The following is a 10703-nucleotide window of genomic DNA, read 5'->3' on the forward strand; positions in this document are numbered from 1 at the left end:
TGTCTGTAGACTTTTAGGAAGGGCAGTATAGCCGAAACATAGTGAGAGAGGGAAAGAGCAAGATGAAGCCAGAGAAACAGGAGGAGGAGGACCAGGAAGCAGATGCTGTGAAGCTTGCTCACTGACGGAAATGATTCTGGCTTGTCCTCTGAATGAAAAAAGGAACCATCCAAGGGCCTTAACATAAGAAGCGACACCATGTTTTTAAATTGAGATACAACTGACATTTAACATTTTATTAGTTTTAGGTGTACAACATAATGATTTGATATATGGATATACGGGGAAATGATCACCATGGTAAGTTTAGTTAACCTTCATCACCCCACAGTTACAATTTTTTTCTTATGATGAGAACTTTCCAGATCTATTCTCTTAGAAAAATGACACAATTTATACTTGTCTTACTCACAATTTAAAAGTTTCATTTCTAACCAGTTTTCGGGTTTTTTAAAAAAATAAATTTATTTATTTATGGTTGCGTTGGGTCTTCGTTGCTGTGCGCAGACTTTAGTTTCAGTGAATGGTGCACGGGCTTCTTGTTGTGGTGGCTTGTCGCGGAGCCCAGGCTCTAGGCGTGCGGGCTTCAGTATTTGTGGCACGCAGCCTCAGTAGTTGTGGCTCGCGGGCTCTAGAACGCAGGCTCGGTAGTTGTGGCACACGGGCTTAGTTACTCCACAGCACGTGGGATCCTCCCGGACCAGGGCTCGAACCTGTGTCCCCTGTATTGGCAGGTGGATTCTTAACCACTGCGCCACCAGGGAAGCCCCCTTTTTTCATTTTAAAGGATAACTGTGGATACTCTGCTGAGAATAGACTGTAGATAGTCAAGGGCAGAGTCAGGAGATCAGTGAGGCGGCTTGGACCAGGGGTAGGAATGGTGAGAAGTGGCCAGATGCTGATTTACAGATATAGTATGAAGGTAGAACTGACAGGATTTAATGAGAGGTCAGATGTGGGTATGAGATAAAAGAGGGGAGTCAGGAATGACTCCAGGTTTTTGGCCCAAAGAACTAAAAGAATGGAGTGGCAATAAATTGATGGGAGGAAGATTATGGGAAAGCAGCCTTGAAGGGAAAGATGGGGATTCAGTGTCAATGTGTTAGGTTCCAGATGCCTATTAGACATCCCAGTAACATGGCAAGTAGTCCGGCAAAGGCCAGGGAAGGACTCAGCGCTGGAGATTTAAAGTTGGAAGTCACCAGCACGCACACAGTTTAAAAGCCACGGGGTCAGATGAGGTCATCCAGAGAATGAGAGCAGATAGAGAAGAGGTCCAGGGACTGCGCCTTGAGGCCCTTCGGCAGATAGAGATTGGGAAAATGAGAACGAAACAACAAGGAAGACTGAGAAAGATTAGCCAGGATGAACTGGGGGATGGGGATTGACATTTATACACAATTGATACTATGTATAAAATAGATAACTAATGAGAACCCGCTGTATAGCACAGGAAACTCTACTCAGTGCTCTGGGGTGACCTAAACGAGAAGGAAATCCAAAAAAGAGGGGATATATGTATACATAGAGCTGATTTACTTTGCTGTACAGTAGGAACTAACACAACATTGTAAAACAACAATACTCCAATAAAAAGTTTCTTAAAAAATAAAACGTTTCATAAAATTCTCTGATTTAAAAAAAAAAAAAAAAGGTTAGCCAGTGAGCTAGGCAGAAAAACAAGACAGTGTATTTTCTGCAAGCCAAAGAATTTCACGGAAGTGACCAACAACAGCAACTGGTGATAACAGGTCAAGCAGGAAAGAGACTGAGAATTAACCTCTGAATTTAGCAATTCAGGGGTCCTCGGGAAGAGTGAGACCTTTGCCTCACTGGAGTGTATTCAAGAGAGCACAGGAGAACTATGGGATTAGAGAAAAAGAATTTACAAAACTATGGAGGCATTGGGTTCCAAACATGAACAGAGGAATGAGGCAAAAGAGGCAGAGCCAGAGACGAAGACGGGGGTCAACGAATTGTATTTTTAAGATGGGAGAAGTACCGCCATGTTTTTTATGCTGACAGGAAAGATCTAGAAATGAGGACAATAATAATGACACAGACTAGAAAGGGGGAGAATGGATGAAAGAGAGGATAGGGGTCAGTGCACACGTGGAAGCGTTGGTTGGTGAGGACAATTCAGCCATCCTAGAAGAAACAGGGGTAGAGTGCACAGGTGCAGATGCCCGGGGATTTGTAACGTGGAGGCAAATGTTCACGGATGTTCACTTCAGTGTTCGGTGAACTGCGAAGCAAGGTCTCCCGCTAAGAGCGGGTGGGGAGGAGGAAGTGTTGGAGGTGTGAGGAGAGAGGAGGCAGGCATCTCAGAGAACAGGAGTCACAGTGGATTGTAAACCCGAGCAGAGTGCAGGCAGCGGCACAAAAGATCTGCCTGAAATCAGACGTCAGGAATTTAAAGTGAAACCAGGTGGCTGTGTGTTTTTCTCCAGTTTCCTTCATCAGAGTCAATTGCACGAGTATAAGGCAGAAAGCTGGGTTTAACAAAGGTTGGGGTTTTGCCAGATGAGTGCAAGAATGTAAGGCATGGGGAGTAGCTGAGGATTATGAAAGGGACAAAGGATAGAGGACAGAGAAAAGGTCACAGAAACAACCAGCTGTATATCCCCATGGGGCTGAAAGACTGGAATTAGTGTAGTAGAGGAAATGACCTAAAAAGAGTGGGACCTTTGGAATTGATTATGTGGGTTATGATTACACAGTTATTTGCCATGACGAGGTCAAGGGTATGCCATGGCAGGTTGGAAGAGAAGGAATGGAGGAGAAAGTCATTGAACAGGTCAGAGAAATGAAAGGTCTGGGTATGGGAAGGGTCATCCACAAAAAGCTGACATCACTAAGGACTGAAACAGCTGGAGCCAGTGACAGCAAGCCAGAAGCTATAATCTTCAAGGATGGATGGGGGTGACCTGAGGCTCAGTGGGTGTCAGATACAGAAGGTACCTTGGGTGGTACATTCTGATGACCTGGGAAGAGGGAGGGAGAATGATCAAGAAACAGCAAAGAGAAGCAAGGAGGTCACCACCCACCTCTGTGCCCACAGACCCAGGGAAAATGGGAGAGAAACGAAGGTCCTTGAGCAAGAACCCAGACAAGCAGGTGAAGGGAACATTTCAGAGTATGTGAGGCTATGGAGGGTCTGCTGATGACTTCCAGTTCCAGAGGGCACAGTGGAGGGGTTTTAGGAGTCAGTGGGGGATGGAAGAGGCTCACAGAAGGGATGCCAGAGCCACACAGGGATGAGAATCCAGGAGTCCAGAGGTGACTGATGTACACAGGGTTGAAGCACATAATGGGATCAGTCCTGATGTTCTCAAGGTAGGCAGGAAGGCGAACCATGTCTCCACCGCAGTGCAAAGATGGAAGGAGAAACACATCCTCTCTCTCAGTCTCACCATGTGCTCCCTACACTGAATCCCATCACGTGGCATTTCCCAACTGTGCCCTGTGCATTTCCAAATGGAAACACACCAGACCAGAAGTTACGAGAACACAGGTGTCTGGCACCAGAGTGTCCAAATGGGAAAAGCACAGTGTTGAGAGCCCAACAGATGTGAATTCAAACCCTGCCTCTACCTGCCACGAGATCTCAGCTGAGTTGTCTAACCCCTTGGAGGCCCTGGGACTTCATTTTCTCATGTGTGATACAAGAGCACAAATATCCACCTTGCATATAAAGTGAGTAGGCATTCCATATACGCTCCTTTCTGACTCACCATGTTTGTAATAAAGAAAACAAGGAAGGCAACGTCTAGTGGGCATCTCCTAAGTGCCAGGCATCGTGCTTATACGTGCAATTTTCAAATTTAGACTTTACACCACCCATTTTACAGATGTGGAGAGAGAGACTCAAACAGGTTAAATTATTTGCTCAACATCTCATATTTAGTAACTGGTAGAAGCAGTATTTACACCCAAGTCTTCTCATTCAACTCCGGTGTACTTTCCACCATACCACACTGCCTGGTACATAGTGAAGGCTCAATAAATATTTGTTGGAGGAATAAGTGATGAGACTAGAGTGGGTTTCTGAACATCAGGGCTGGCTTTGTGCTCAACCAACATAAGTGGCCATGAATGCAACGTGACTTCAAGGGGTGCCCCAAGACATCAAGTTACTAGACTTTGCCTGCAAATTCCCTAATTAGAAATGCATTTTTGTCTCCTCTCCTCCCCTGCTCATCCATCTTAGAAATGCTACACAACAAGGCATTTTTCGTCGTTTATTTCTCAGTGTCTCAATTTCCTGGACCCATACCTACAAAGCAGTTTTTATAGTTAAAAGTCTAGGGGGTCCTTCCCAGTGGGAGTCTGGGGGAACCCTAAAGAATCAACCTATTTCACAGCTTCAGTTTCTTTCTACCTTATACACACATCACAGTTTTAGGTATAAATCCAGTTTCAGATACGTAGCCCCAAATACTAAAAATAAAATTGTCGGGCTCCCCTGGTGGCGCAGTGGTTGAGAGTCCGCCTGCCGATGCAGGGGACACGGGTTCGTGCCCCGGTCCGGGAAGATCCCACATGCCGCGGAGTGGCTGGGCCCGTGAGCCATGGCCGCTGAGCCTGCATGTCCGGAGCCTGTGCTCCACAACGGGAGAGGCCATGGCGGTGAGAGGCCCGCGTACCACAAAAAAAATAAATAAATAAATAATAAAATTGTCCCTTTTTCATTGGTGAACGAGGGCAGCTATACTGTACACTTCTCAACTTTTACTATATTATAATTTGTTAGTGTCAGAAGTTTGAGGTAAAATTTCCCATTTATAAAGCCAAATTCTTCAAACCATCCCTGTAAAATTTCACTTAAATTTGTCAAGAAAGCAAAGGAAAAAATCAGTATTAGAGAAGACCTGTGCATACCACACTGTTGGGAGCCTGCAGTAAGCTATGTTCAAATTGACACGAATTCATATTTTAAAATATCCAGGGCCTAACGTATTTTAAAAATGAAAATTTAATTAGGTATGATTTCCTGAACTAATAACATTACTGAATAAGGTCTACAAAAGCAGAAAACGGTACTGAGGGAGGAAACCCACAAATGAGATTTCCCTGCAATGTAGCAATTACTCTGGATCCCAATATGTAAGCCAGGAAACAAGTCTTGCGTCAATTCTGCATTTTTTCTCATTCAATTTTGACATTCTCCTCCTTGCAGTTCATTGTAAACGGCAATCAGAGGGCAAAAACACAACGTCATGTGGCTAACGTGGCCCCAAAGGAAAACAGCGCTTCCTCGGGTGGACATGTGGAACCAGTGGCCATGCAGCCTAAGAGGGAGTGTCAGAGAGACGGGGGTTTCACCTCTGTAGGATTGAGAGGCTTTGCAATGATGATCTTGACACTGAATCAGGGCCTTAGAGAATACATAAAGGGACACTGCATTTGGGAAGGACCTTGATTTCCTCTCCAAGTAGTCTCTGCTGGGCTGCTGTGACTGACATGTCTGCTCTGTGGCTTGCATTTTAGCTCTCACTTCAGTGTGTATCTGGGTTTTCACTAACTTCTAAAAGAGATTTCCCTCAGTTTTACAAATTTACAATATTCATTTTACCCTGATTTTCTGTGTCATATGGAGACACTTTTCAGTCTTTCTATAATTCTAAACTTCGGACAGTCTTCTGGGTCCTGCTCTACACACCAGTGTTTCTCCAAGTGTGGCTCCCAGATAGCAGCTTCAGCATCCTCTGGGGATTGTTATAAATGCACTTTCCTGGGCCCGGCCTCCAACCCAGTGACTCATGGACACTAAAGGTTAGGAGCCACTACCACAGATCATTATCCTTCCACTACGAGCCAGAGTCAGGCATTTTGAGAAGCTGTATTCCTTTCAGACCCACTGTCACAAGGGAACTACACCTTTCAAAAGTTTACAGTATAGACCCTCACCACGCTATAACCCCTTAGAGAATATAATTTTATGTTTACTGGAAATCCAGTAAATGCTGGCTGGTAGCCACTTGAATAATGTAGCTCCAATACAGTGACGGTCCAAGAGGACCGTAGAAATGCCTGCTTTGGGGCATATTCACCAGCAGTTTCTCTCTTCCATTCAATACAGGGAAACAAAGGGCTTCTTTTTTGACACAATGCCTGAATTTCTATAAGCACAGCTCCTGGCTTCTGTATAATGATTGTCTAATTCACTTATATCTAGAAGCCATTCTCAGACTTGAGCTCCACTCCCACAAGTAGCATTCAGAAAAGTGTAAGGCAGGGAACAGAGGGGCATCCTTCTTCAAAGGCAGCATTCATGCTGCCTTTCAACCTTGGTCCTGCCCTGGGTCCAGCCCTGGTCCTCGATGCCCCTCCCAGGGCATCCCCGTCTAGGGGTCCACTTCACTTACCGCACTGGTCTGCACCGACTCGTCCTCTGGTTTGGCTTTTATATCAACAACTCCATCAGCATGGCGGAAGGAGCAGTCAGCAATGACATCATAAAATGACAGCTTCTGGGATTTCAAACCATATTTCTGTAGCCACTTCTCAGAGCCCCAGGCGTCCTCTGGATTCGACTCATCTTCGGCAGAGGTTGCTCCTAATTGTAGTTTTGGAATCACAATTCATCAGCCGTTCATATGACACAAGACTTTCATATTAATATTTTAAAGAAACATGTTCTTTGTTAGCTCACATTCTTTTCAGGAAGCATGCTTTCCAAAGCAGGACTGGCAGAGAATTGGTTCACAAGACTGGAAGGCAGGAATCTGCTACTTTTCATTTCACTTCTTCTGCTACCTAAGTTGACTGGACCCATGCAGAGGGGGAGGTGGCTGACAGGCAAGGCAGGAGAGCATTAACCGTAGGGTCAGAAGCTCTGGGTTCAAGTCCTGGCCCCGTTACTTACTAGCTTGGGCAAGTTGCTCAAACTTGGGTGAGTCACCCCATTTAACCTCTCTGAGCTTCAGTGGAATTCTTCACCTGCAGATAGCATCTGCTTGGCCTTCCTAAGGGTGTCCAAGTGATTCAATATGAAGAGTTATGTGAAAGTGCGTGGTAACGAGTGGGGAGGGGAATCAGGGACAGGAGCTCCCCTGTTAAGTTGGTGAATCTATCCTGATTCAGAGCCTGGCTCTCAACTCTGCAGGCTCAAGAACCTCACGTCAGCTCAGGCGCCTGGAGCTGTATCTATGCCTCACTTTAGGCTCACATGATCAATTACAGCAAGAAGGCCAATTGCCCGAATATCCCTAGCCTTAGGCGCATTCCCTTGGTGTTTGCCAAATCTTATCTGTACTCTCTAAGGGGGAGGAGGTCTTATGTTACCTGAGCAGAACACCGGAGAAGCCAGCTTATCATACAAACAGCAAAGTATCTATCCATGTGGCTCAAAACCTCTATGGCCACCTAAGGGAGAGTGGGGTATCTGAGGGTGGGCACAGAGGAGGCATGGTGTCTGGAGCTGGCCTCTGAGAGCTGACTGTGCCCCTTTCCCTCCCGACTCCAGGCTCAGTGGTAGCACATGGTGAAACTGACCATGCCTGCCGGGAGCATAATACAAAATCTGAAAATCAGCAGATGCTACAAATGAGGGCTTTCTTATTCCAGAGAGTGGCTGATAACATTTGTCTGCATGAGGCCCCTGCAAGGAAGGCAGAAAGGAGCCTGAGCTCTTAGCCCCAGTGGGACCGGTAGAGCCTCAGGAGAACCGGGAGAAGGTGCTGTGCAGAGAGGTGGTTTTTAAAACGGGTACTACCACGTATCAGGTCCACCAGCCCTACGGAGTTTATTTTCACTTGGATCAGTGGTTCTCAACCCCGCACACTGGAATCCTCTGAGGAGTTTAAAAATATACTGATGCCTGGGCCCCATGCATTAGCTTCTGTTTTAACTGATCTGGACGTTGAGATTTTTCAAAGTTCCCTAGGCGATTATACTGTGCAGCCAACACTAGGGTGAGATGAAGAGAGCTTTCTAAATTATGATTCGGTGATCGCTCCATTTATGCTTCTATCAGACAGATTCATGTTAAATTATACTTTTAATGGGAAACAAAAATATTACCCATAGTTATCCATGACTATATTTAAGGGGATATATAATTAGAATAATATTTGAAGAAATAAAACACTTGAGAGCCAATTATTTCTCAATAACACATAAAGCATCTGTCCATTAATGTTACGTATGTCCTCAAATTTTAATAGAACAGCTTTTAAATAACGCACTCTGAAACCTACTGGAGCTGGAACTTCTCAAAGAAGCTTGATTTGGGCTTTTGAACTTTAAACCAATCTGGCATCAAAAGCCCCTCTGGACACCATCCCCGATGTCAGCAGTTGGTTTCTACGTGATTCACAAAGTGTCTTTTCAATCTGCACAGGGGACTGAAATCAGAGGTTTCCCAGAGCTTCTGATCCCAAGGTTCTCCTGCAAGTTCTCCTGCATCGCAGGGAAAAAGCAAAAGGAAATTGGAGGCATTTTCGTGGGGGGGGTCAGCCTCCTTGGAGAAACCCTTTGGGTGACCATTTTTCCTCAATTATTGTTGATTACATTCTAAGCCTTTGTCTCCTCTTTACTCCTACTTTATTCTCCTCCCTCCTTTATGATCAATAGGTGTAAGCAGGAAATAAAGTTTTCATTCAATTATTTCCATAGCAACACACACACCCATCACATGCTTTGCTCTCTTTTGGGTTGCTTTCTTTTGAAAAGACAAGAGCCTTTTATCAATTATAAATTCAAGCCAATCATAAAAGAATTTCCTAAAAACACATCAAACAAATTCTAAGAAGGGATTTTTAAAGAGCCAGAGACTAATTTTTGACTGTAGCTTCACCCAGGACCAGGCAGTGCAGTCACCCTGAGGGTATGATTCAGGCTCCCAATTACCCTCTGAAAAGGGGTTGGCGGAAGACCCCAAAGCAACTTGAACTTCATAAAGGAAAGAAGGGGCAGCCAAGCATACAAAACCAAAGAGCATAGGTGCCCCAAAGCTGAAGAAAGGAGAGAAAGGGTGAAATCTTTTCACTTTCAGTGCTAATTACACCACCCCCATCTGAGCCTCATTTTCCCAGGGAGAGGAGAGGAGTGGCGAGGGAGTCATCCATTCATTACAAGTCACTCACTGAGGGGTCCTTCCCATTCCCCTGCAGTTGTCTTAATTAAATGTGCTACATAAATTCTCACCTATGGAGCCAAGGATAATACCTTTATGTATGATAGAGATGTGACCTCACAGTGCATCCTAGCTTCTCTCTAATCCATGGGCAGATCACATCCATGTCACAGGATAACTTACCTGCCACCCAGCCCCTGTCCTACTTATCAATCTCAGAACATTTTTCAAGGAGTAAGACCTACCGGCCAGTGCTTTCAAAACATCACGGCTACAGCCAGGGCCACAGCAAAGAGACAAACTGGACACAGTCCATCAGTGCTCACTCCTCCTCTAGAGGCTCACAGCCATCAAGGACTTAGAGTCACCATGACTACCCTCCCCTTGGCGATGGTTAATCTTATGTGTCAACTCAGCTGAGCCACGCTACCCAGATATCTGACAAACATTATTCTAGATGTTTCTATGAAGGTATTTTAAAAGTGAGATTAACATTTAAATTAGCAGACTCTGAGTAAAGCAGAAAATCCTCCGTATTGTGAGTGGGCATCTCCACTCAGCTGAAGCCTTAGTAGAAGACAGACTGACGTCCCCTGAGGAAGAGGGAATTCTGCTTTTAGACCCAAACTGCAATACCAGCTCTCCCCTGGGTCTCCAGCCTGCTGGCCTGCCCTGCAGATTTTGGACATGCTGGCTTCCACAGTCATGTGAGCTATTTCCTTAAATCTCTCTCTCTATACACACATGTATACATACACATACACACACACACACTCTTAAATATACACATATCCTATTGGTTTTGTGTCTCTGAAGAACCATGACTAAGAGGCCCATCCTCCTCCACTGAAAGTTACTTGGCCAGCACCTCATTCCTGCCATGGCCCATGTGCCTTTCAAGGGAACAGTCAGCTAATGACTAAACTACAGCTCTAGATCTGGAACCAACCTCACAGAGCATCAAGTTCAATGTTTCCCACAGTGTGTTCCACAGACTCTACTTCTACTGCATGTCAGTGGCTATTACTCAGAAAGAGGGTTCCTTAGCAAAACGTTTGGAGAGCTTGAAAATAAACAGTTTCAACAGGTTTTTCAATGAAGGGCTTGTCAAAGCCTTTGTTGTAGGAATCAGCAGTGGGTCTCACCATGAGCAGAGGCATGCATAGTATTTCCTAAAGGCATTTAGTCTAAGCCCTTTCTCCACAGAACATTTTGTAGGGCTTTTATTTGATAGATCACAGCTTGGTACACACTGTCCAACATCCCTGTTATCACAAGTGTCATGAGACAGTAAACCAGCCCTTGGCTACCATGTGGGAAGTGGCACGTGGGAAGTGGCACAGGAAAAGTAGCACATCATGTGGGAAGTGGCACCGTGAGACAGTTACAAAGAAGCTGGAAGTGGTGTCCAACAGCAAGCAAGCAAGCGAGAGAGAAGGAAAGAGAGAGGAAGGAAGCAAGGGAGGGAGGGAGGGAGGGAGGGGGGGAGGGGAGGAGGGAGGGAGGGGAGGGAGGAAGCAAGGGAGGGAGGGAGGGAGGGAGGGGAGGAGGGAGGGAGGGAAGGAGGGAGGGGAGGGAGGAGGGAAGGAAGGAAGCAAGGAAGCAAGGGAGGGAGGGAGGGAGG

General features: G+C 45.6%; 1 protein-coding gene across 1 annotated transcript in view; it reads right to left on the reverse strand.

Moving 5' to 3' along the window:
- VWA3B (von Willebrand factor A domain containing 3B) overlaps window positions 1-10703 on the reverse strand; it is a 207997-nt gene that overhangs the window by 107546 nt on the left and 89748 nt on the right. The window contains exon 10 of the mRNA XM_027128900.1: window positions 6369-6559. Within this exon, the coding sequence (XP_026984701.1) occupies window positions 6369-6559 (191 nt within the window). The remainder of the gene's footprint in view (window positions 1-6368; window positions 6560-10703) is intronic.

Source organism: Aethalodelphis obliquidens, unplaced genomic scaffold (genome assembly GCF_003676395.1).
Source record: "Aethalodelphis obliquidens isolate GAN/ISIS:26980383/991018 unplaced genomic scaffold, ASM367639v1 scaffold35, whole genome shotgun sequence".
Taxonomy (NCBI): domain Eukaryota; kingdom Metazoa; phylum Chordata; class Mammalia; order Artiodactyla; family Delphinidae; genus Aethalodelphis; species Aethalodelphis obliquidens.